Source organism: Arabidopsis thaliana, chromosome 2, assembly GCF_000001735.4.
Source record: "Arabidopsis thaliana chromosome 2, partial sequence".
In the NCBI taxonomy this organism is placed as follows: Eukaryota; Viridiplantae; Streptophyta; class Magnoliopsida; order Brassicales; family Brassicaceae; genus Arabidopsis; species Arabidopsis thaliana.
In genome coordinates, this window is record NC_003071.7 from 4,060,842 (window position 1) to 4,087,319 (window position 26,478).

General features: G+C 32.2%; 2 protein-coding genes, 2 long non-coding RNA genes, 1 other non-coding gene and 2 pseudogenes across 7 annotated transcripts; 3 read left to right on the forward strand and 4 right to left on the reverse strand.

Moving 5' to 3' along the window:
• Window positions 1–724: 724 nt before the first annotated feature.
• AT2G10520 lies at window positions 725–4,045 on the forward strand (annotated as a pseudogene; the record flags this gene model as incomplete). Its single annotated transcript has 1 exon — window positions 725–4,045.
• An 821-nt stretch (window positions 4,046–4,866) lies between these two features.
• Window positions 4,867–6,422, reverse strand: AT2G10530 (annotated as a pseudogene; the record flags this gene model as incomplete). Its single annotated transcript has 1 exon — window positions 4,867–6,422.
• Window positions 6,423–7,998: 1,576 nt separating this feature from the next.
• On the forward strand, window positions 7,999–8,334 carry AT2G05535. Its single transcript, NR_140086.1, has one exon. It is a non-coding gene; the product is annotated as an other RNA (long non-coding RNA).
• Window positions 8,295–8,665, reverse strand: AT2G10455 (uncharacterized protein; the record flags this gene model as incomplete). The annotated part of the gene is made up of 3 exons (NM_001335355.1): window positions 8,295–8,426; window positions 8,509–8,553; window positions 8,633–8,665. The coding sequence occupies 3 exons, from the start codon at window positions 8,663–8,665 to the stop codon at window positions 8,295–8,297; spliced, it is 210 nt and encodes a 69-aa protein (NP_001324385.1).
• Window positions 8,666–9,130: 465 nt separating this feature from the next.
• AT2G05545 lies at window positions 9,131–9,545 on the reverse strand. Its single transcript, NR_140087.1, has one exon. It is a non-coding gene; the product is annotated as an other RNA (long non-coding RNA).
• A 12,464-nt stretch (window positions 9,546–22,009) lies between these two features.
• Window positions 22,010–22,327, forward strand: LCR29 (low-molecular-weight cysteine-rich 29; the record flags this gene model as incomplete). The annotated part of the gene is made up of 2 exons (NM_001036268.1): window positions 22,010–22,059; window positions 22,126–22,327. The coding sequence occupies 2 exons, from the start codon at window positions 22,010–22,012 to the stop codon at window positions 22,325–22,327; spliced, it is 252 nt and encodes an 83-aa protein (NP_001031345.1).
• A 434-nt stretch (window positions 22,328–22,761) lies between these two features.
• Window positions 22,762–23,072, reverse strand: AT2G10537. Its single transcript, NR_143747.1, has one exon. It is a non-coding gene; the product is annotated as an other RNA (non-coding RNA).
• Window positions 23,073–26,478: the final 3,406 nt, after the last annotated feature.

Consider the following 26,478-nt stretch of genomic DNA (forward strand, 5'->3'; position numbering starts at 1 on the left):
GAAATTAATTGAATTTCTATTGTAATTAAAAATTTAAATGTTATTTAGGTAGGCATGTCTTGACCCATACCAATTAAACTCTACAATGCGGATAACAATATTAGTTTTGAATGGTAATTTATTATTAAAGCAATACAGTTTTTGACAGTTTTCATTTATAAATTTTTTATCAAAAGCTTTACAAACAGTTTTACTTTCAGCTTTTGTAAAAGTGTGATTCAAACTTCTGATTTAGTTTGATGTTGATTTGGTTTAGCTGGTTATTTGTTGGATCATGGTTCAGTGCCGGTTTAGTATTGGTTTAAGAAGAAGAAGAAATCAGTTTCAGAATAACAGAAGGATCAGAAGACTCTTCTGGAATTATAGGGTTTGGCTTTCCTTGCTCTGTTATAAATAGTCTTCATCTTTTTCAATTGTTCGTTGAAACAGAAAATTCTTATCTCAATTCTTCTCTCTTGAAAACGATCTTGAGCTCTGGGTTTTGAGCTTGAGTAAACATTGATTAGTAGTGAATTGCTGGATTGATTCTGGCCCCAGACGTAGGTTCATCACATCGGTGATCCGAACTGGGTAAACAATCGTGTGTTCATTTTGTTCTTTGTTTGTTTGCGTTCTTTGATCGATCTCTTGAGTTTATGCGAATTGAAACTTGTTCGAGTTGTGTTGAATCGAGCTTAGAGTCATAGGATTGTAACAGATTGGTATCAGAGCCTAAGGTTCTTTAATGGCGATGACGAGCGAAGCAAACCTTAACTCATGTTTAAAGGCGTCGTTTCAAGTCTTTAACGAGAACTCAGACTTCTCGCTATGGAAGAAAAGGATGAAAGCACATCTCAGCTTAGCTAGGCTTAAAGGAGTGATCGATGATTTGACATTAACAAAAGTTGTTCCGTTTACTAAAAGTGAAGGAAAGAAGGTTGAGGAAGGTGATGATGATGGATCAGAATCATCACAAACAAAGGTAGTACTAGATCTTGAAAAGATGGAGAAATCAGAACATGCTATGAATGTGATTATCGTTCATGTTGGTGATGTTGTTCTGAGAAAGATTGATCATTGCAAGTCTGTTGCAGAGATGTGGGAACCCTTGAACAAGCTGTATATGGAAACATCGTTACCAAATCGAATCTATGTGGAGCTTAAGTTTTACTCATTTAAGATGAATGACACAATGTCAATTAATAAGAATGTGAATGAATTCTTGAAAATAGTTGCAAAGCTGAGCAGTCTTGAGATTGTGGTAGGTGAAGAAGTTTGTGCAATATTGTTCTTGAATGGGTTTACATCAAGATACTCTCAACTAAAGCATACACTGAAGTATGAGAATAAAGCTTTGTCATTACAGGATGTTATCTCCTCTGCTAAGTCATTGGAAAGAGAGCTAAATGAATCACTTGATCTTGAAAGAAGCTCATCAACAGTCTTGTATACTACTGAAAGAGGTAGACCACTAGTGATAAACAATCAAAACAATTAGAAAGGTGGTCTAGGCAGAGGTAGAAGCAGGTCAAATTCTAAAACAAGAGTAACCTGCTGGTTTTGCAAGAAAGAAGGTCATGTTAAGAAAGACTGTTTTGCTAGAAAGAAGAAAATGGAAAATGAAGGTCCTGGAGAAGCGGAAAGAACATGTAGAGAATCAGGTAGATAGAAAGGTTAAGTGTTTGAGAACAGATAATGGGTTGGAATTTTGCAATATTAAGTTTGACAGGTACTGCAAGACCCATGGTATTGAAAGACACAAGACATGTGTTTACACACCACAACAAAATGGTGTTGCAGAGAGAATGAACAGGACGATCATGGAGAAAGTGAGATGTTTACTAATTGAGTTTGGTCTGGATGAGAGTTTCTGGGCTGAAGCAGCTGCAACTGTTGCATACATCATTAACAGATCTCCTGCCTCAGCCATTGATCATAACGTTCCTGAAGAGCTATGGCTAAACAGAAAGCCAGGATACAAACACTTGAAAAGATTTTGTTCAATCGCATATGTTCATCATGACCAAGGAAAGCTAAAACCAAGAGAATTGAAAGGAGTGTTCTTAGGTTACCTTGCAGGCACAAAAGGTTATAAGATTTGGCTACTTGATGAAAGAAAATGCGTGATAATTCAAAATGTGATATTTCGTGAAGACATGGTCTATAAAGACTTAAACAAAGATGTGAATGATGCAGTAGCAGGAGACTCTGAAGCATCAACATCAAATTTTGGTGTTATTACAGAATTGGTCAAGAAGCGAGTCAGCTCTAAGCAAGGTGGAGTAACTACTGATCCAGTAGAAGTCAGTGAAAGTGAATCTGAAGAAGATTCTGAAGAACCTGCAGAACCTGCAGAAACTCAGTCACCAGAACCGAGTGGTTTAACAAACTACCAACTTGCAAGAGATATAACTCGCAGACAGATTGTAGCTCCAGCTAAAATGAAAGACTATTCTCAATTTTCATTTGCATTAATGACATATGAGGTACTGAATGTGGAAGAAGAACCACAATGTCTTCATGATGCTAAAAAGGATGAAAACTCGGAGCTATGGAATGGAGCTATAGGTAAAGAAATGGATTCTTTAACAAAGAATGCTACTTGGGAACTTGTTGACAGACCAAAGGATAGAAAGGCTATCAGTTGCAAATGGTTATTCAAAATCAAAGCTGGTATAACTGGTGTTAAATCCAAGAGATACAAGGCAAGACTTGTTGCAAGAGGATTCTCATAGAAAGAGGGAATTGACTACCAAGAAATATTTGCCCCTGTGGTTAAACACACTTCTATCAGAGTTTTAATGTCTATGGTGGTTAATCTTGACTTAGAACTTGAACAGATGGATGTTAAAACAGCCTTCTTACATGGTGAATTGGAAGAAGAGCTGTATATGGAGCAGCTAGAGGGTGTGGTGTCAGTTGGAAACGAAGACAAAGTATGTCTTCTCAAGAAGTCCTTGTATGGTTTGAAACATGCACCAAGATAGTGGTACAAAAGATTTAACAAGTTTATGACAGATGAGAAGTTTCAGAGAAGTGATCATGATCAGTGTGTATATGTGAAGACAGTGAACAATGAAGAACTTGTTTATCTTCTGTTATACGTTGATGACATGTTGATTGCAGCTAAGAATATGTCAGAGGTTAACAAGGTTAAGAAGAGACTCAGTAGTGAGTTTGAGATGAAAGACATGGGAGCTGCAAGCAAGATTCTTGGTATTGAAATCAAAAGAGATAGAGTGAATGGAGTTTTGTGTTTATCTCAAGCAGGATACTTGAAAAAGGTGCTCAAGAGATTCAATATGAGTAATTGTAAGTCAGCTATTACTCCTATTGGTACACATTTTAAACTTGCATCTGTACAAGATGATTCAGAATGCATAGATACAGTAAAAACTCCATGCTCAAGTGCTATTGGAAGTGTAATGTACGCTATGATCAGCACAAGACCGGACCTAGCCTATGCAATAGGACTAGTCAGTCGTTTCATGAGTAAACCAGGATTAGTTCACTGGGAAGCAATCAAGTGGCTGTTAAGGTACAGAAAAGGATCACATGATCTGAGTTTGGGGTATACCTAAGGAAAAGATCTCAGTGTCATTGGTTACTGTGACTCAGATCATGGTGGAGACTTGATAGAAAAAGGTTTACTAGTGGATATGTTTTCACAATAGGAGGTAATACAATCAGTTGGAAGTCTTGTCTGCAATCCGTAGTGGCTTTGTCATCAACTAAAGCAGAGTTTATAGCTTTGACTGAAGCAGTAAAAGAAGCTATATGGGTTAAAGGGTTGCTTGAAGATCTCGGTTTTCAGCAGGATAAAGCACAAGTCTGGAGTGATTCATAGTCTACAATTTGTTTGTCCAGGAACAGAGTGTTCCATGAAAGGACCAAGCATATTGCACGCAAGAGGTCATTTCTGAGTGACATTATTGAAGAAGGAAACATTGAAGTAGTGAAGATTCATACTTCTATCAATCCTGTTTATATGTTGACCAAGTGTATACCTGTGAAGAGTTTTGATTCAGCTTTAGATACTCTGAAGCTGATCGAATGGAAGTAAGCTTTTAAGCTTGCATTGCTGGAGGTTAAGTCCAAGCATAGCAGTCTACTATGTTGAAGAAGATTTGTATCAAGGTGGAGAATTGTAAAGGTATGATTCAAACTTTTGGTTTAGCCTGATGTCGACTTGGTTTAGCTGGTTAGTTGGTGGATCATGGTTCAGTGCCGGTTTGGTATTGGTTTAAGAAGAAGAAGAAATTAGTTTCAGAATAACAGAAGGATCAAAAGACTCTTCTGGAATTAGATGGTTTGACTTTCCTTACTCTGTTATAAATAGTCTTCGTCTTCTTCAATTATTCGTTGTAACGGAAAATTCTTATCTCAATTCTTCTCTCTTGTAAACGATCTTGAGCACTGGGTTTTGAGCTTGAGTAAACATTGATTCGTAGTGGATTGCTGGATTAATTCTGACCCAAGACGTAGGTTCATCACATCGGTGATCCGAACTGGGTAAACAATCGTGTGTTTGTTTTGTTCTTTGTTTGTTTTCGTTCTTTGATTGATCTCTTGAGTTTCTGCGAATTGAAGCTTGTTTGAGTTGTGTTGAATCGAGTTTAGAGTCATCGGATTGTAACAGCTTTATTGTATAATTTTCTTGTACAATTCTTTTTTACAGCTTTGCACTATTTCAGAAAAGCTTACAGCTAAAATATTTGTACAGTTTTATTTTACCAATCGGATTCAGTATTTTATAGAAGAAAAACTAAAAAATAATAATCATACCGGAATTTTGATTATTTTGTTCGGTTTTGTTTTATGCTTATACCCACTGGGAAACATTTTTTTTAATTAGTAACCAGTTCGGTTCTGTTTGTTGAGGTGAACCAACCGGATTTTCTTGACATAACGCATTAAATGGCCCATCATATTCTCCTCCTCTATCACTTCTAACTATCTTAATAGTTTTCGAGAGTTGATTTTCAACCTCGGTTTTATATTGTTTGAATTTCTCCAAGACTTCATCTTTACTATGTAGTAAATAAACGTAGCAGTATTTTGTAAAATCATCTATGAAGGTAAAAAAATACTTTTTACTGCCTCTAGTTTGTACGTATTTTAAGTCGCACAAATCTGTGAGTATTAAACTTAGAGGTTCGGTGGTTCGTTCAACACGAGGAGATGGTGTTTTTGTGAGTTTAGCTTGAACGCATATTTCACATTTTTCTTTGCTTATTTTGTATTTTGGTATTAGGTTCAAATTAATTAATTGTTGCATAGATTTAAAATTCACATGTCCTAAACGCTCATGCCATAATTCAAAAGACTCAACCAAATAAGCAACTGAATTTTTATTGATAGCATTGTTGGAAACAGAAGTAGAAGCTACATCATCTTTCTTGAGGATTGTCTAAACACACATTTTGACAAGTCCTCCCTTAACAAAACTTTTACCAATAAACACACCATTCTTCCTTAGGATCAGCTGGTCGGACTCAAAGTTGATAGCAAAACCGTGCTTGTTCATCAGAGTACCAGAGATCAGATTCTTCCTCATGTTTTGGAACATGCTTCACGTTGGAAAGGGTGATAGTCATTCCCGAAGTGAGCTTCAAGACCACCTTACTAGTGCCTTCAATCTTGGAGTGAGAGACATTGCCCATCATCAGTTTGTCGTCAGACTTGCACTTCTGATAGGTGCTGAACATGTCTATATTGATGCAGATGTGGGTGGTTGCTCCACTGTCGTACCACCACTCCATTGGGTTTTCATCAGTCGTCACCACATTTGCTTCAGTGACCACCGCATAGAGGTCATCTTCAGTCAAATTCGCTTGGTTAGCTGACCTTTTCCCTTAGCTTTGCTGCAACACTCACTCGCCTTATGACCTTGCTTGCCACAGTAGGTGCACTTCCCAGAATTTTTTTTAATATCACCTTGCTTCTTAAAGCTAGTGGAGGGTTTAGATGACATTATCTTTGGACCACCCTTGTTAGGTTTTTCACCCTTGTTGTTATAAACAACTTTGGCTTTACCCTTTCTCTTGTACTCAGCCACATTTGCATCATGAGCTACGAAACAAGATTTGTCTCTCTCGGAAGACTCATTCTGCAGCCTAGCGATCAAGTTCTGTAAGCTCAAAGGCTTTTGCTTGAATTCAAGGTAGTTTTTGAAATCACTCCAACTTGGAGGTAACTTCTCGACAATGGAATTCACCGTGAAGGTTTCACAGATCTTCATTCCCTCATCAGCTATGCCTTAGAATATCAATTGCAACTCATTGACTTGATCCATGATGGGTCTCGAGTCTACCATTTTGTAGTTAAGGAAGTTCCCAGTGGCGAATTTTCCAGAACCCACATTGAAGACTTTGTACAGTGTTTCCAAACTTTCCCAAAGGATCTTGCTAGCTCTCGCAGTGTGGCGATTTTATGAGCAGCGGATCGCAGGATACAATCACTATAAGATCGGTATCGCAACACACGATAGCGGAATCTGCAAACTTGAAACAAATGATATACTCTTGACTTACTTTGAGAAGAAAGGAGGAGAGGGAGAGAGTTTCGTTTAACTTGTAGCAAAAAACGAGTGAAGAGAATGAGAGGAAGAGGTGTTCCAAATGTTACAAATAATGCAACAAAGCCTCATAAGTATTTTCTCCAAAAAGAACATTGGTTATTCCCCAAGAGCCCAAGCTCAAGCCCGACCCGACACGGCGACAGCGCATGTGTGTTGTTGCATAAAGGACTTGCATCTCCAACACTATAGTGTCACTTCCCAATAGCTAGTGAACCATTTTAAATGGATAACACTATATATACTAGAGGAGAATCTTCAAACATCCAATGTGGGACAAATGTCAATATTTGTTATTGTAAACTTTCAAGCTAAACACTTTAGATCTCAATTACTCATTCATAATAACTTCAATATTTACATGTAACTATACTATCTTATAGTGCTCATTACAAGGAATCCAAAGACTCTATCATCCGGTCATTCCGGTGACGTACATCACCGGAAAAGTCGCCGGAAAGTTGGTCGGAGCCACATATGTAAAATTGAGTTCCAACAGCTTGTACATGAAGCTTCATGTTTGTTTTATGTTTTGTTCATCTGTTGTTGTTTAATTGTTGAGTCATGAGGACGTAACCACCATGGGGTTGAACCGTTGCAGATCCACTTCGTCGAGACGTCATGAACCGTCGAGTGTAAACGCCGGCAAAGGTAAACGGCGAAGGTTACACTTTTGTTTTTTATTTTTTTGGTAAAATGTTAAATTGCGAAGGTTTACTTGTGTTGCTTTTGTTAATTATTGAACCAGGGAACTAAACCAAGTAATTAAAGTACAGAAAACCGGTGACGTAATATTATGGTCACGTGAATTGAATTATGGTGTGGCTTAGCATAGCGTGTTTGGGCGATTAATATTAAATTCACAGATTAATTTAGTTATTAAACCGGTTCTAATAAATATAATTAAGGAGACGCCAAAATCTATTTTACCGAGATTTAGGGGGTGTATTCAATCAAACATTTCAAGTAATTTGTGTTAAAATAACAAATCCTATATTATTCAATCATGGATTTTTACAAATCTCATAAAATTTAATGTTATTAACTAGTGATTCTAAAATCTACTTTAAAATTCCCTGTTATTGAAAACATTTTAAGGATTGGATTTGTAGTGACTTGAAGAGACTTAAATGAATTTTAGTGGATTTCCTTAGTTAAAAATACAGAATTTTAAATCCCATAGTTTTAGGTGGAATTTGAGAAGATTTTACCATAGATTATAACAACTTCCTTAAATTCCCCCAAATTTTTCAAAATCATATAAAAACTCAAAATAACTCAAATCACTCAAAATATAAGATTGGATACACCCTCCTTAGAATTTGGGTTGGTTTAATGAATTAAGTTTTGGATATTATTATGATTTAATCCTTTACCAGTTAATCTAAACTGATGTAGACCGGGATCATTTTTGAACCATATTGCTGATGTTGTTATTCCTAAGAGCATCCCTAGTGGTAGAGTCCCTCATTAGGAATTTTCAATATATTAATCATACTTTTTGCATAATTCAAAGTTAAGGACTTCATAAGGAGATTCTTATTTTTTCCTCCTCCAATGGTAGAATCATCTCATTAAGGATTTTCAGAGAAACCTTAAAAGATCAACACTTTTTCTCAGAGAAAATAAAAACCAACAAAATCAAGTCCAAGCAACTATCTTCTAGACTCTGCGTTTCCAATTCATCCTCAGCCATGTCTTTGGTGATCTTGTTCTCCATTTGAAGATCAACAAGAATCTAACCATCCTTAGTTCGACCAATCCCATCATTTCTTCTACCCCTAACCCACACAAGATTGAAGCATACATACATTTCGACGTCGCCGTGGGTTCTATTTACAAAACTTTGATTCCCTGTTAGGTGGTCCTTCTTCAAAGCTAAGAGAATGTGTAAACACACAACACAAACACAAGTTTCTTTTGGCAAATCAAGTATAATTCCTTCTCATAACTTGGAAGCCTTTAAGTACACAAAGGAAAGCAAAGGGGATCGATAACTAATCCTAAAACCAAAGAACATAATTAACAAAGTGGGAATATGGAAACGTGGAGCTTGATCTCCTAAATCTAAATAACGCACTTATCAATTCTTCTTTTCTCTTTCACCATGTCTTATGTGGTTCAATCATGGTTAAGCACTTATCATTCCCCAAAAACATATGCTTCATATATCCACGTTACCTACAATGATCAAATGAGTTTGATTCCTTGACAACTCCAAAAAGATGCAAAGAAGATAATGATTGTGAATTTCTGATACACTATTGGTACCAAGCAACTTCAATTGAGATAAGAGGGACTATTAATGTATATAGCATAGATTTTGTATATAGTTTAGCTTCTTCTTATTATAGAGTCTGTGCAGATTGGTATTCTATAAACCAATCTTAATTTGGTTTAGTGGCTTATGGTTTAGGCCAAGTCTAATTGTATATAAACCCCCAATTGTGATCTTTTGCTAATGAATGAAAATGAGATTGTTTTACTAAAAGACCCCAAAAAGTGAAAAACCCCATCTCCGATTTGGTTCACAGTCCTCTCCGATTAAGTTCACCAAACTCATCGACGTTGAGCAGCGTCGGTTGAGATGATGAGCACGGAGGATAAGAGACAAATTCCGTCGATAATCTCTTCCGATTTGATGATATAAACGCGTGATGATGATGATCACCAATCGTTCAATTGCCACCGGAGTTAACAAGAGAAGAGAAGAGAGGAGAATCAATTTGAAAAGCAAAACACGGCAAAAGAAAAAAAATGTTTTGTCAAAAAAAGCAACCAATGAGTAGTTGCCACGTATGAGCACCTTAACAACTGAAAAAACTCTAAAATAAGGTGCGATCCCAAGCTTAAATCACATTTTAGATTTATTTTTTTCCAAAATTATTAAAGATTTATGTTAAAAACTGGTAAGGATCTCCCAATGGACTTGCTCTAAACCATGATTTATGAGTTGATTGGATAAGGTGAGGACGTGTTTATGTGTTTCTTTCGTATATTAATATATTTAGTTAATTATTTAGTCTAGGGTCAAGCCAAGTATATTTGCGAGTTACATATATATATTTGTGTGGTTTTTTTTTTTTTAATATTTTATAAGTATAAATTTATACTATTATTTAAAGTATAATGAAAAATAACTTGTAATACCGATCATGAAGCTTGCATCCGTGTTGTCTCTCACTCTTCCAACTGGTCACTAAGACTCACCACAAAGCCAGAAGCTCGACCAACCACTTACCTAATCAACAGAAAGACGACTTTGCCCCTTGACCTAATTGAAGCCTATAAAAACCGAGACTAAATGATGAAACCCTAACATGATTTTACAGAAACCTCTTAGAGCATATCTTCGCCTCCTTCACAGCCACAACCCCGACGAGACTCTCAGCCTCCAAACTCAATTCGTAGAAGCCCTCCATGTTCTTGAAGTTTGTCGTCCCTTGAAAATATCTACTCTTGTTCTTCTTTGATCTCTTTATTCTCTTCTTCTACTCTTTCTTATACAACTTTTGGGGAGACAAGTTATCTTATGTGACACCTAAAGAAGTTTCCTTTGATCCCTCTTTCTTTATTTGATTCGTTTAAGATGCTTTTCTACTTCACCTCCATGTCGTTTCTTTGCATCATGAGCAAGTAGTTCTCTTTGTTGGGTTTTATGAGTTGATTTAAACGGGATTTATGGTTCAAATCATATTAGGTTGTTAGGTCCGTATTTCTTTCTCACTTAGATTATTTTGGGAGATCTTTTACTTAATGCATGGGTTTAGATTGATCACCAAACGCTGATCCAAGAGGTTTAGAGCTCTGACCTAGTAAACCTAATCTCGAACATAGTGTTACCAATCCTTCGTGTTGTTGTCTTCATAAGTTGAGTGACAAGACATAAAGTACTTAGCGAATCCGATCCTAATGCATTGAACTGCGTTGTTGCATGCGTAAGTTGAGAAACGGAGTATAGAAAGATTATCGGTTAGTCCTATAACCTAGATTAATTTGTTTATTCTGCCTTCGTAGTTATTAACTAGAACAAAACAATAGAAACTTAAGAGATCATAATCCTAGTTTGTCGATAGAGATGGCAGACGGGCCTGCCTGCAATCGAACGAACCGACCGCAAAGTGTCAAGAGATCTTATACCTAGACATGCATTCTAAACAAGTTCAACTGTTCACCTTAGTAGATAGGCCGATTCTTATTACATACCTATAAACCAGGCTCATCAAATAATAGATCCAACTATGGCGGGTATATTTATTATTTGGATTCAAGTTCTAGTTAATTACTCTAGAACTAGCATTAAGAACAATTAAAGATGAAAAATTCTACAGATAACCTAGCAGGGGGGTAATCTACTAAACCATATGAATCCCTAATAAGAAACCCTAAACCTAACAAGTGGATTACTCAAACATGATCAAAGAAACACAAATCATAATCTGAATAGGAAATCAATAGTCAATATATCATGAGAAAGAACGGGGTTTTGCTCCCAAGAACAAAAGAGATAAGGGGAATAGCCTCTCCAAACTTAGGTCTAAACAATAACTTTTAAAATCTATATATATGAACTAAAAACGTGATGGGCCTTCTTTATAAATAAGGAAAGGTTCTGGGCCGAATTGGGAAATCTTCAAAACTTCAATAAGTTGCGTCTATAAGATGCCGTCCGGTATTGGTGTCGCTCGACATCTACGCGGTTTTTAGTCCCCAGATTTCTTCTGCAGCATAAGTTCTCTGTTTTCCTCTAGAATGCTCCATTATCTCCAAATGAATCCCAAACATGTAATAATATGAAAAAGACTAGAAAAGACTCTATAAATAACTAATATACTCTAAAACCTATACCTAAAACATAGTTAAAACAAGTAAAAAATAGGGATATATCAACTCCCCTAAACTTAGCTTTTGCTTACCCTCAAGCAAAACACAAAAGGCGAACCCGTGGAAGAGGTTTGAAAACAGAAGAACTCCTAACATTCTATAGCCTATTACCATGATCATCCTAACCAAATCCATATGCCTAGCAGTTCTAATCAAATCCTAACCAACATGTATTTCTCCGCAAGCTTACACAACATTCTAGATTCCATACCTAATTCCACAACTATTTCCACTAGGCTTTCATCGCTGGGTCTCATCAATCAAGCTAATATTCAAGAACCTTTTAGACTCATTCATGTACTATACCATGATGAATCGACCATTCTTTATATATATATTTTTTTTCTTTGGTATTCTTTCTCTCCCCCAGACTTGTTCTTTTTGAAGAGTAAACAAAGGGGAACTCGCATACTGGATCGACACCCTCGACATATTTCCAACCTTTGTAATTGATCATTCCTAATAATATATAATAATGGGGTCATGGGAAATATTCCTACCCCTATACACTACCGAAAATCATATCAATCTCTTGCTTCTTCTTTTTTTTTTATAAGGGGAGAGGAATACTTTTCTTTTTCACATTGGTCTCAATATCAGGTATGAACAAGGAGTCAAGTTCTATGAACACTAACCGTTTTGATGAGGTAAAAGGAAGAGCAGTGAGATTAGGTCCGGCCTTAATGAATTGTGTTGGAAACCAGGATATCCTCATTGAGTCGAACCTGCAACATTAATCAACCAGGCAATAATCTAAAGAATAGAGATCATAATTCCTTACAAAATTTTGACTCAATAAAACGACTCAAAAAGAAACATAAGAATAAGAATAAGACTCAAAAAGAAAAACGTAGTTAGTAAGCGCCTCCCCTAGACTTAAATGGCTCTGTCCCCAGTGGTATTCAAATCCGGAGTAAGCGAGAAAATTAAAACAAAAAAGTAAAGAAAAAGAAAAAGAAAAAGAAACCATACTAGTGGGTTGCCTCCCACTAAGCGCTTGTTTATAGTCAATAGCTTGACTTTGATGGAATATGGGGATCAGGTGGATCAGATGGTGGTAGTAAATATCGCGGAGAAAGACTTCTTATCATCCATGCTGGTGTATAAGCAATTAGTGTATGAGGTCTATCTAGGAAGAGAGGAGCATCAGCAGGGTGGGCTCAAGTATGGCTGGAATACTTCTTTTTCCTGCATAATCATCAAAAGAAAGAACTACCGCTCGACGAGAAACTTGTAGCTTGCTTAACCGTGAAACATTTGTTGGAAATTTTAAAGTCTTATTGAGGATATCTGGAGGTTTATGAGGAGGAGAGGAGTACCTTAGCCGTTTAAGAGGTGGATAAAGTATGAGAAGTGCAGTGTGACGTGACAGTAGTGAATGGACTTATAGGAGTGATCCCAACTTGAAAAGTTGCTATCGGAGACGACTCTGCTTCAACCAGTGATGTGTGTCGATCGAAGCGAGTGGTGGTGTCAATTGACACTAGTACTATAACTCGACTTTCCTTAGCATGTTGACAATTCAGTGCTATCATCAGTTCTGAGACAATATTTTTCTTACTCTCGTTCATGTTTCTCTCTAGTTCCTGGTTCTGTGATTAGACAAACACCTGAAACACACAAGAAAAAGAAAAGAGAAAGACTAAGTAAATAAAAAGAAAAAGAAAAATAGAAGCTTAGACAAAATTTAATGGTGAATCGTAGAGAACTTCGGCAACGGCGCCAAATTTGATATGGTTCAAATTGCCATAAGACCACTCTCTCAAATAAGAGATCGATTGTAGCACTTAATGGTTGAATTCCACAAAGCTCTCAGATCACAAAATAGACCAAGGTTTTGAATTAAGCTAAGTAAAATAGTAGTGAAAATAAAAAGAAATAGAAGAAAGCAATAGCAGATTGTGAGGTTGTAAGACAAGAAAGTAAAAACGGCTATATATCATGAGAAAGAGTAAGAAAGATCTTCTCTAAAGGGAGTCTCCAAAGGGTTTTGCTTCCAAGAACAAAAGAGATAAGGGGAATAGCCTCTCCAAGCTTAGGTCTAAACAATGACCTTTAAATCTATATATATGACCTAAAAACGTGATGGGCATTCTTTAAAAATAAGGGAAAGTTCTGGACCTAATTTGAAAATCTTCAAAACTTTAATAAGTTGCGTCTCTGAATTGCCGTCTGGTATTGGTGTCACTCGGTTCGACACCTACGCGGTTTTTAGTCTCCTGATTTCTTCTGCAGCATAAGTTCTCTGTTTTCCTCCACAATGCTCCATTATCTCCAAATGAATCCTAAGCATGTAATAACATGAAAAACACTAGAAAAAACTCTAGAAATAACAAATAGACTCTAAAACCTATACCTAAAACATAGTTAAAACCGGTAAAAATAGGGATACATCATGTAGAATGGTGAATAAAGATTGCAAAAAATAAGGTTCATTCGATCTTGAAGTTATTATCAAAAGGAGCAATGTTTGAACATGCTTTCTCTTGACTCTCAACTTTCCTTTTCAAGAGACTTAATAAGTGAAACTAGGAGGTGAAAATCTAGGCGAGACCAGAAAACATGAATTATCTTCTCAACAGCAGGCTCATGGTATGAAATTGAAAAGGAAGAAGTTGTTGGGTTAACTATAACAAACCCAAAATTCTCAATCTCTCTGCTTATTCGTTCTCAATTTCACAACCTCGACCGCTGGCCTAGAAGCGATCACAGATTCATAGTAAGATCTTAGCTTTTTTGTTTCGATTGAACAAACAAGAACACTACAAAAGATAAAAGAACAAACAAGGATTCGATTAGAATTGAAGCAACAAATGAAAGATTACTTCCAATTCACTACAAAATTATTTCAATAAATCAAGGATTCAAGAAGAATTGAAGCGCGAACGATTGAACGACGAAGATGCAAAGGTCTTTTTCGGGTCGCCCGCAAACCCGCTACATTTAATGGGCATGTCTTGTTTAATCCGCAATCCAAACGGATCATACCTGCTAGGCCCGCTATTTTTTGGACTTCACTACATAGGCCTGTACCCACCCCACTATGTTACTAAACGGACCAGGCCCGTGGACATAAGGTCTGGTTGACATCCCTATTTATCGAGAACCAAGATACCAGTAGAAATCCTAGAATGCCGAAAGCCTTAAATCGCATACTTACAACCACTATTAACCGATTCTTACATTGCTTTCATTCATTTACTTGCTTTCATTCATTGCTTTCATTTGCTTTCATTGCATTAGTTATTAGGAAACCGAGAACCAAAACCCCTAAGTTTAGTTTTGTCTTCGCCTGATCTTCTATAGCTACACTCTCAATGGGATCTATCTTCAAATACGATTACTGATTTATTGTGCACTTGTAGTTTAGGTGTAGTCTTTCATGTAAAAGATTGAAGTTAAAACTACACCATGTCAACCTCGACAACTAAGCTGAATACGAAACCCGAATAGCCAGAATTTGCCTTTCACTCGGGATCAGTAGTGAATAAATAATTGCAAAGTAAAAGATTGTAATAAATTCAAATGCGCTTACGAAGTAAAGGATGCAAGAATGGAAGCATACCTCATACTATTGAAAAGTCTAGCTAAGAGGTTCACAAAAATTTTGAGCTAGTGAGAATTCCTTGAGGAGAAAAACTTTTGTAGATGCTTTGGATCCATCTTGAGCATGATAGGACCATCAATTTAGAAAATCCAAAAATGTCTACAGTGCATAAAAGAGGTGGTAAAATCTTGACATTAATTTGTGATTCCGTTCATGAATTACTTCTCATGATCAAAGGAATAAAACTTTATAAATTAATTACCATGAGAGTTTTTTTTTTTTGTCATCATATATACCATGAGAGTTATTCACTGAGTTATACTAGAAATAATAAGTAAGGCACATTGAGAGATAGAAATAAAGTATAAAAGAGAGGTGAAGACTTCAAAAAAAAGGATCTCGTCTTCTCAATTATTTTTTTTTTTTGTGTGAACGTCTTCTCAGTTTTTCACCACAATTTTAGACATAACCATTGTCATATTTCAAATAATCACGCTAAATATCATTTCTTATCTTGGGACCAAATCTTTACATATTATCAATACAATACTACTATCTTTTTTTAATACAATTTGTCTACTTTTCCTATACGCTTCTATGTTTACTTACACGATTATAAAAACATTTCTATACTTTCTGTATACATATTCCATCTTGTACTTTTGATCTTAAGACTTTTGATCCACAAATTATATAAATACTTGTGTGTGAACCAAACATTAATACTATGAATCATCCGAAGTTTCAAGAGATTCTTTAAAAATTGCGAGCTTTTCAAAATTGAGCATCTTTTTGAAAAAACTCTTTGTATTGTTTTAGTTTTAACTTTTACAAACTTCTCGCTTTTTGAACATTCAAGTGAATGGAAGCCTTTTGCCCCCAAAAATAGATTGAAACATAGTGAGTATTTTTAATAAATTAAAATAAATGTAAATTTTTTTATTATTAATAAAACTTTAGGTAAAATTAAATAGATTAAGATTCATTCATGTACATCACGTATTATATATATATATATACATATATTATATCGTTTGTAATATTTTAAAATCCGTTGGAAATATATTGGTAATCAGTGCTTTTTTAGAGTGTTCCAGGAGTGTTGACCAGTGAAATTATATTGAGGTCGATGTGGTTTTGTTATATATTTGTACTGAATGTGTGTATACAATTGTAAAAAGATGCTAGAAGTTAGTAAATGAGCAGAAATTCCATTAAAGATACTTAATTCCTAAACGAACCAGATGGATCTCCATTTGAAAGCTGAATCAAAAACTTCGGTTAATTTATTTTATTTATGGAAAAGCATTTTTGTTTCATTCAACAACCAAGCATCTTTGCAGGGAATAAGAAAATGGAATCTTGCTTTAATTATTGAATAATGTGAACTATAAGACAAAAATCTTCAGTTCAATAATGCCCAATGATATTACTAACTGGTGGGAGTTCACTTGGTCTTATTAATTATACCTAATATTAACATTTTAATTTTGTTTTATTAAAAAATAGTATAGTTGTTTTTAATTAGATATATGACTTATTGGACCTTTTATTATTGACTAACGTGAGTGGAATCCAATCAAAACATCCATTACAATGCATATGCTTTGCTTTTCAAGTGATTAAAATTGGAAGAAAATAAGACAATCGAATTGAGTAAAGAATAAAAGTAAAGCATATACCACTAAACATATAAAGAACAACATGGCCACTTGACAAGCAATAAAGGCATACCAGTAAGCGTCCAAACACTTTAAAATAAACAAATATGACCAAGAAGAAAATAGAAATATATAGTATATAAAGAAAATAAATATGATTTACCTGCAATTGTCCTTTATTATTATTATTATTATTTAAAATTTATATAACAAAAAAAAATTTATTTACATTATATGCATCTTTTTCTTAAAGAGCTAAGAATTTAAAAATTTATAAAGTATTGAAGCTTGAATATTCAGATTCAAAATGATTTTAAAGATTCTTTGTTACTGAAAAAATAATTTACAGAGTGTGCTTGATTAAATGCTGACAATAAGACATCTTATTATTAGGAAAAATTATAAAATCTACCATATATTTTCAATTTCTTATGCAATCTACCATAATTCTTCCTCCCTTACACATCATACCACATTTCCACTTAAAATATCTATATTGCCCTCACTATTTCTTCTCTATTTCATCTCTCCTTCCTCGAGATCCGTGCGCTTTAACCACACATCATTATCTTTCCGAATACAAAATGAAACGTTTTTGTCTCTCTCTCACTTCTCCCGACAACGTGCACAAATTCTTTACATATAACTTTTAATTGATTTTGTCCCCTAATTTTTAATCATCATAAATTCTCTTTAATGTTTCCCTCTGCTCAGCTTGGCCCAAGTTTAACTCTCATTCCTATGAAACTTTAGCAAGCAAACGCAAGCAGCTGAAAACCTTCACCATTGTTCGAACCTATCTCAAAGCACTACCTCATGTAGTTACTCTCGTGCCGGCGAGTTTCTCACCTTTGACCCTTTCATCAACGCCCATTCGTCTATTGACATTGGCAACTCTTTCATCCATTGACTCGCTCTTGGAGGAATCATCGACAAACTTTGATCTCACAAGTTCCATAAAGCATGTTTGCTTTTGGCTCAAAGCTCTCAAGGACTTCTTGTTGATTAACTTTATGTATATTTCTATCTTTCTTATTGTAGCTTTGGGGTTTGTCCCTTTTTGTTGTGCTTTAAACTATGGGATCTTAACATCCTATTATCTTTGTATTTGGGTTCTAACCTAATGTAATGAAAACAACTCTTTGCCCAAAAAAAAATTCTCTTTTATGTCTAGATCTTGTCCCCGATTTCACCATCTTTTAAAATTATCATGAATCCCACATTTTATCTACCAATTGTTCTCATTTAAGGGTTCGAATTTGATTTAGATTTTTCACCATCTATTTTGGTCCACAGATTAGCTGAGCATTATTGTTTTCACCGACACGATTTTTTTTTTCTTGTATTGTAAAATAACAAAAATATCCAGTTATTACATATTATCTTGTCTATCATTCGATCTGAATTTGTCCCCGATCTAATTCTATTACTCATTCGATATGAACTTATCCCCAATATAACATATTATTAAAATATGTAAATATGTAGATGAAGATAATAACGCTCAACTAATCTGTACACCAAAATAGATGGCGAAAAATCTAAATAAAATTCAAAATTCTTAAATGAAAATAATTGCATATAAGATGTAGGATTCATAATAATAGAGCAAGATGATGGACAAAACGTATATGTAACAGAGAATTTCTATTCGGAGACAAGATTTGGAGACTAAAACAAAAGTCTGTCACCAATTGTTCTCCGCTAACAGGTAATCATGTCTCTTAATGCATTATATATTACGTTGTCCCCCGCTAGCAGGTAATCATATCTCCTAATGTATTATATATTACGTTGTCCCCCGCGAAATTTCTCCGCTAACAGGTAATCATGTCTCCTAATGCATTATGTATTACGTTATCCCCCGCTAGCAGGTAATCATATCTTCTAATGTATTATCTATTACGTTGTCCCCCGCAAAATTTTGGATAACCAATTTTCTTATACAAGTCAATTTTAAATACCCAATAACAACAGTAGAAGACATCTGTTCTCTATTATTTTTTCTCCTAATCCTTTATGCTTCCATCATGATTTTTCGTCCTGTATCATCACATCTGCCAAAAGCTGTCACCATCTAAGTCAGAGTCCCTGACCCACCTTAAGGGCATTTTCGTCCACGAATTACCAAATGTGGTAGACTTTATAAGGTGAGGTAGAATATGGTAGGGAATGTAAGTTTCAGAGGGGAATATGGAAGATTTTGCAAAATTCCCTTATTATTACTTAATTTAGGGTCAATGTACCTTTTTTCTTTTAAATACTATGTTAATTATTTTTAGTGGTCAGTGGTCTATGTTCTTTCCTTTTTTATTTTAAAATAGAAAATAATTAATATTTCACAAATGTTAATTAATTAGACGTTAAATATGTTAATTTTTGATGTGGCAACTCCCGATTCGTTGTTTTAAATCCTACGTGAACGCCTTCAGAAAGCAAATAGCTTCAATTTTTATATAGTATAGACTAGGTTATCAACCCACGCTACCCGTTGGTCTATTCGTAAAACTTTTAATAAATTTTTGTGTGACTAAAATTTTTTATTGAAAATTTTGAAATATATGTTTTTATATGTCTACATGTTGTTAATATTATAAACTCTTTGAATTTTAAAATTACCATGACAAATATTTACAATTTAAATACATAACTAAAAGTAACTTTAATACAACTTTTAGGTTTACAATATTTATCAAATGAACATTTTTTTGGTTCATGACTCTCTCTTTATCTTTAGATGTTTAGGAAAATGACGTCGTTTTACGTATGAAATTAATTGTCGTATGGAAAATAACTTCGACGACTTTCTCATTTTGGTACCCGTAAATTTACTATTGTTTTTCGTTTATCTTCGCAACATTAGTTAGTATAGCTCTTCTAGAAATAAGATATTATATAGAAGTATATTCATAAGCTTATCTACACTTTCTTTTAACAACTCATATTTTTCTCACATTTTTTTCAATATATATATGAATTTCTGTCTTCACAATTTTTTACAGAGAGCTATCACTCTCCCTATCTTTTTGCAAGCACTAGTTTTATTTGTTTCATTTTTTCTTACAATGTCTCTTTCCATCCTCTTCTGATTTGTTTAAGCAAAATGTGGCATACCTTCTAAACCTTTCACATGCTCCATATTTTTTCTTCAAAAATCTCTTCTTTTTCTTGTTAGTATAAGCATTTTTCAAGCTCGTCAAGATGTACTTTGTTTTGTTTTCTGTTATTTAAAGAAAATGTTTTAGCTGCTAAATTGGTATTTAACTCTATCACTTCTCTCTTTTTATGCAGTTTAGATCCTTTTCACCTTCACGTTTTCCGGACTGAAAGACCTCAATTTATATCTTTGAGAACTTGATACGATTAAAAACACCACTATCAAACCACGTCTTTGTTACATTTCTTAAAGTTATATTTAAAATGTTTTGTTACGTTTCTTTAAGTTATATTTAAAAATATTGCATTAGTTGTATAAAATCCTATAAGAGTTTGGGTTTAATATTACATAATTATAATTATAGGATCCTTATTTATAAGTTTAAATATAATATTTGTTAGTTCCCTTTTTATTTTATATTTTAAAATAGGAAGTAATTACTATTTTTTAAAATGTTAATTAATTAGATACTAAATATGTTAATTATTGATGTGGCAGCTCTCGATTGGTTGTTTTCAAAAATGTTAATTAATTATATGCTAAATATGTTAATTATTGATGTGGCAGCTCCCGATTGGTCGTTTAAAATCGTACGTGGACGGCTTTACAAGCAAATAGTTTCAAATTTTATATAGTATAGATTTATTTTTAAAACGTATTTTGATTAAATATATTTTAATATGTTAATTAATTAGATTTAGAAATGTTAATTTATGATGTGGCTACTCTGGATTAGATGTGTAAATTCCTATAAAAATAATATTACATAATTATAATTACTTAGCTTCCTTTTTTTATAAGTTTAAATTTAAAATTTGTTATTTTCCTTTTTTATTTTAAAATGGAAAGTAATTACTATTTTCTAAAATGTTAATTAATTAGATGTTAAATATGTCAATTATTGATGTGGCATCCAAATAAGTTGTTTTAAATCCCACGTGGACGGATCTAGAAGCTTAATTAAATAAAATTGCATTAAATTTTATTTTAAAAAGAAATTTGGTTAAATATATATTAATTTGTTAATTAATAAGATTTAAAAATGTTAAGGTATGATGTGGCTTCTTTGATTAGTTGTGTAAAATCCCATAAAGAAAATATTACATAATTATAATTACTTTTTTTTTTGGTGAGGACTTATTTAAAATTACTTTGCTTCTTGTTTTATTACTTTAAATTTAATATTTGTTATTCCTTTTTTAAAAAAAAATAGAAAATAATTAGTATTTTCAAAAATGTTAATTAATTAGATGTTAAATATGTTAATTATTGATGTTCAACTCTCAGTCAGTTGTTTTAAATCCTACATGGACGCCTTTAAAAGCAAATATCTTCAACTTTTCTATAGTATATCGAAAAATTTAAATATAACCTAGTTATGTAGCTTAGCATTTTTTGTCAAACTTAAAGGTCTTATATATTGAAGGCAGAAAAGTGGAAAATTGTTGAATACTCTCTCTATTTCTTTTATTTGATGTTTTATGATAATCTTTTTGTTTGAAATTAGAGGATGCATTCAAATTTCATTGCAAAATTAATTAGTTTTTTTAAATCGGTTTAAAGATTAATATTCTACGAATTTATTTTATGAGTATGTAAACCTGATTAGACAGATATTAAATGATTTTATAATTTAATTTTTAAATAAACTATTCATAAAATTAGAAAATAGAAGAATTACATGTGAGCTCATGGTATGTTTGCTTACCTACTTAGTTAGTTATAATTTTATAGATTTTCAAATTAAATGAATAAATATATATCTTGTTTTGTATATATATTTTTCTAACATCTATTTCATATTTGTTGACATTATCAAAATTTTATTCTATTTATGATAAAGTATTATTAACTACGGTTTATAATGTTCTTGTTTGTTTTCACTTTTAATTAATTTCTAGATATATTTCATTTTTATGGGGGGGTTGTTCCTATTCAAGCATTTCATTAAGTACTAACTGATTTCTCTCCTTTTTTGGTCAACACTATTTAACGTTTTTCTATGCATCCTTTTTTTTGTTGACTTTATCATATTTTTCTTACTTTTGATTACTTTTTAGATTTGTTTTCATTAATTACTAACAATTGATTTCTTTCATTTTTATTTTAATTCTTGATATTTATATATATGTATGCATCCAATTTATCCTATTGTTCACAATACAATAACATCCATCAGTTTTATTTTATTTGTACCATCAAAGATGGCTAAAAATAGGGTTCTTACAATTTTTTATTGTACTATTTATTATTGGTATGCTTTGATGGTTTTTCGTTTATCACCTTTTTAGTTTTATAAGAGAAACAATTTAAATGATAGTATATGTTTTAAATATGTATTATTAGGAATGGTGGTGGAGAAGACGCAAGGCCATATATGTCATGATTATCTTGAAGGAGATCACTGTGATCCTAAAGACTGTAACCTAGATTGTCGCGATAAATGGAAAGGAACAGGAACGTGTGAACCACCAACCGGCACACCATTAACCAGAACCTGCTACTGCACTTATGATTGTTAAAATTATTATTTTTCTTTATATCTATAAACAATCACCAAATATAATTCAATAAAATAATGAGTTGAAGAAAATCTTTTCTAGTTTTTATATGAATGTGAGTTTCGATTTTGATATCATGACATGAAAAATAAAATGAATGTATTTTATAGTTCTCCAGCCGATCAATTCTATCCTAGTAAAATTTTACTATTTAAATAAGTCAAAACAGATTTATTAAAATGACACTTTGGAGGTATCAGTACTTTCTCTTCTTCCTTAACGTGCACAACAGAGTCTTTTCGGTGATCATCTTCAAGATCGAAGGCTACAAACGAATGGTTTAAAAACATCTCAGTCGTCCATCTTTTCTCAGGATCTTTAACAAAACACTTCGACAAAAAATATTTGCCTTCTTCCGACAACAATTCTAGAATCTTCGGTAACTCGGATTCATATCAAAGCAACATGAAGTGTGATCTTGCTTTCACAATCCATGTCGTTTTGCCACTAAACATCTCAACGACATCACATCCTAACGCCCACACGTCAGTTGCTGATTCATATTCGTTTCCATTAACATATATCGGTGCCATATATAACGGCGTCTTTATAATCTCAACACCAACCCGATCGGCAATTTTAATATTGCTGTAAGAATCGGTCGACTTTGTGGCCATATAAGAGCCGAGAAGTCGCCGGAGTCTCTAGCATTTGTCTATACATGTAGTAGAGAGAGTTCTTAATACGAGTCTTTCTCCTCGAACCCACTTCAATATGGTTCCCTGTACTATATAACATGTCTATTTAAAATCTATACATAAAATCAATACTTTAATTATGGAAGTTTTAAATTTCATTATTAGCCTTTTCCTTCTCATTTTAACCCAAAGCTTTTTGTGGTTGACTTTAACTTATTTTATTTGTTTTGCAAATTTTCTTTTTAATAACATTTTTCTTTTAATTTAATAACTTTCTTAGGTAAACATTAACTTTATTTTTTTTTTGTTGTTTAATGTTTTTTACTTTTCGTTATTAATGGGAAACTAAAATTCACTTTTTACCTAAACATTAACATATTTCTCTTTGTCTTGCTAATGGGAAAGTTTTGGTAAAAAGATATTCATTTGTTTGACAAAAAAGGAAATATTTATTTAAATTCAAAATTAATGATTAAAAAAAAAAATTAAGTTGATGACATGAAGTTATGCGATTGATCGTTTACAATATTATGTGGACAATCTTAGAAGTTTATAGCTTCGACTTTACTTATTTTAAAAAATTTAAATTAATTCGATTTTTGTTTTAACAAAATTAAATGCTGATGTGAAGTTATGCAATTGGTTGTATCTATAAAAAACAATTAACATAAAATTCATAAATTTTAAAAATATCAATCTATATGATTCATGTTGTGCTTATATGGCTATTTTCTTTAAAGATGAAGTACTAATAATTTAATGAAACTAATAATGACCATTAGTTTCTTAATAAATGTTTTCATTTTTAAGTTAGTATATTTTTCCGTTAAATATTTTCGTTTATAATTTTAGTAACTTTTATATAAAATCATTTTACAATTTGTTTATCCATATATTATGTATGTTAATATTAAAATTATTTTAATATTTATTCTGTTTCCGGATTTTAAATTAAGATATTTTCCATATTTTTAAATATTTTTAATTATAATTTTAGTAAACTATTACATATAAAAACTTTGGATTTTTATGACAAAATATTCTTATGTCTCCATATATTTCTTTTTCATTTTACAAAACAAAAATATAGAAAATCATTAAAATCTAAAAAATTGTCAATTAACCTAATAGCAAAAAATGTTAATTATTGATGTGTTAGCTCCTGATTCGTTGTTTTAAATCCTATGTGGACAGCTTTAGAAACAAGTAACTTCAACTTTTATATAGTACTAGATAAGGCCCGCCTATTTAGGCGGGTCTAAGATACAAAAATCAAGTTTTATCGATAGAATTTTGTATAATAATCAATATATTTTTCTTGATATTTAATTTAATAATTATTGGTTTAAACAAAATTTCAGTCTTATCCATTCTATTTTAATTATACACACTCAATCTTATAAATGATATTTGAATTCTAAAAAGTAACCGATCATCATTCTATATTTAATTTAATATCTAGAAAAGAAAAAGAAAAAATAAATTTATATCTTACACATTCAATTTTGTAATACAGTTTAACTATCTATGTCATCATAATAAACTCGATTTAAATTCTACACACTTCATATTGAGTGATAACATTTTCATATCAAAATAATATTTATGACATATCAAATCTATATCCTAGTTAGTATTAAAAATAATTAAAAATTAACAAAACATAATTAATAGGTCTAGGCATAATACCCCAACCCTAAGAACCAACCCGAACCCGAACCCAAAATTTTCAAAGACCCGAGCGGTTCTAAACTTCAAAACCCAAAAAACCCGAACCTGAATAGGTATCCAAACATATCTCAAATATAAGTATATATTAGTTATATTTATACTTGTATACAGAAAATATTAGGATTTTTTCGGATATTTTAATTATTTTTGTTTATTTTTAGATATATTCAAGCAAAACTACTCGTGTTGTTTTGGAAATATTTTAAAAATTTCAAGTAATTTAATAGATTTGCACACAAAATTTGATATTTTAATATATAAATAAACTCGAACCCTAACCCAACCTGAAATCTTAAATTACCCAAACGGGTCCTAAACTTCTAAACCCAAACCCAAAATAGCCGACCCGAACCTGACTCGAATACCAAAACGCTTAGGGCTAATAATTAATTAAAAAAATAGAAATCCACAAAAATATTTAAAACCAAACATTGTTGAAAATATATTTTTTATATATGCGGTAATCTCGTAAGTTAATCTTACATCATGCAAATTAATATCAAATGAGTTAAAATTAATAAATGAAAATATTCTCATTAAAAATAATTGAAAAGTTAAATCCTATAAGCTAAGCTATTTTTTCTCAAAATGTTCTATTTTCACTTATGATTACATGAGTAAAAATTCTTAAAATAAAACATAGATATAGTATCACATCAAAAGATGCAAGACGCTCCATCATACGATGAGTTAAAATTCTTAGAATAAAATATAAGTATTCAAAATTTTATTCTTATAAGTTCATTAATATTTTGTGTTTTAATTTGACGAATAAAAACATTGTATTACATTGACAAATATAATTTTATCCAACTAAAATAATGTTTAGAAAATTATATTACTATTTTAAACTTCAATGGTCTTTTTAATTAGTATTCTTATCCATACTAAATCATACTAAATTAAATTTTGAATGACACATGTAAACATCTGATCGTTTGACTTGACATGTGGCACGATCGTATGAGTTAGTAACTTTGAAAACCATACTTTATATAATAAGACTAGATAAGAACCGCCTAAATAGGCGGGTGTATGATATAAATTTATAAAATTTATTTAAATATTTATCAATAATATTTAAACTTTATATAGTAAATAGTAATCTACACACTTTTTTTAATATTTAATGTAGTAATTTTTGTATGAAATAAATTGTAATCATAGACATTCAATTTTACTTATATTTTAACTATCTATTTCATCATAATAAACTATTTTGTTATTCATAACATAAAAACTACATTCGGACACTCTATGGAAACGACATCCCGTTTGTATCCTCTAACAATGTCGGACTTACAACTGTCGGACAAACATCAAATAAATACAAACCGAGCAGTAATTAAAACACATAGTTTGCTAATCCATTCACTATGCGATTAGCTTTACTATATACATGAGTAACCTCGACTATGTTGTCCCTAAGATACATATATCTTATTGATGTTATTTGAATTTTAAATAGTAATGTAACTCATATGTTTTTCAGTATGTAATTTAGTATTTCTTTAAACCAAATTTCAATCTTACAAATTCGATTTTGCAATACAATTTAAATATCTATTTTACCATAGTAAAATATATAATTTAATTCAATACACTCCATCTTATTGTTAGTTTTCTATATAATTTAATTCTAGACATTCTATCTTATTGTTAGTTTTCCATTTTAGTTAAGAAAATTATAAGTTTATTTTTTATATATAAACATATAAATTAATAAATGTAAATTTTTTTTTT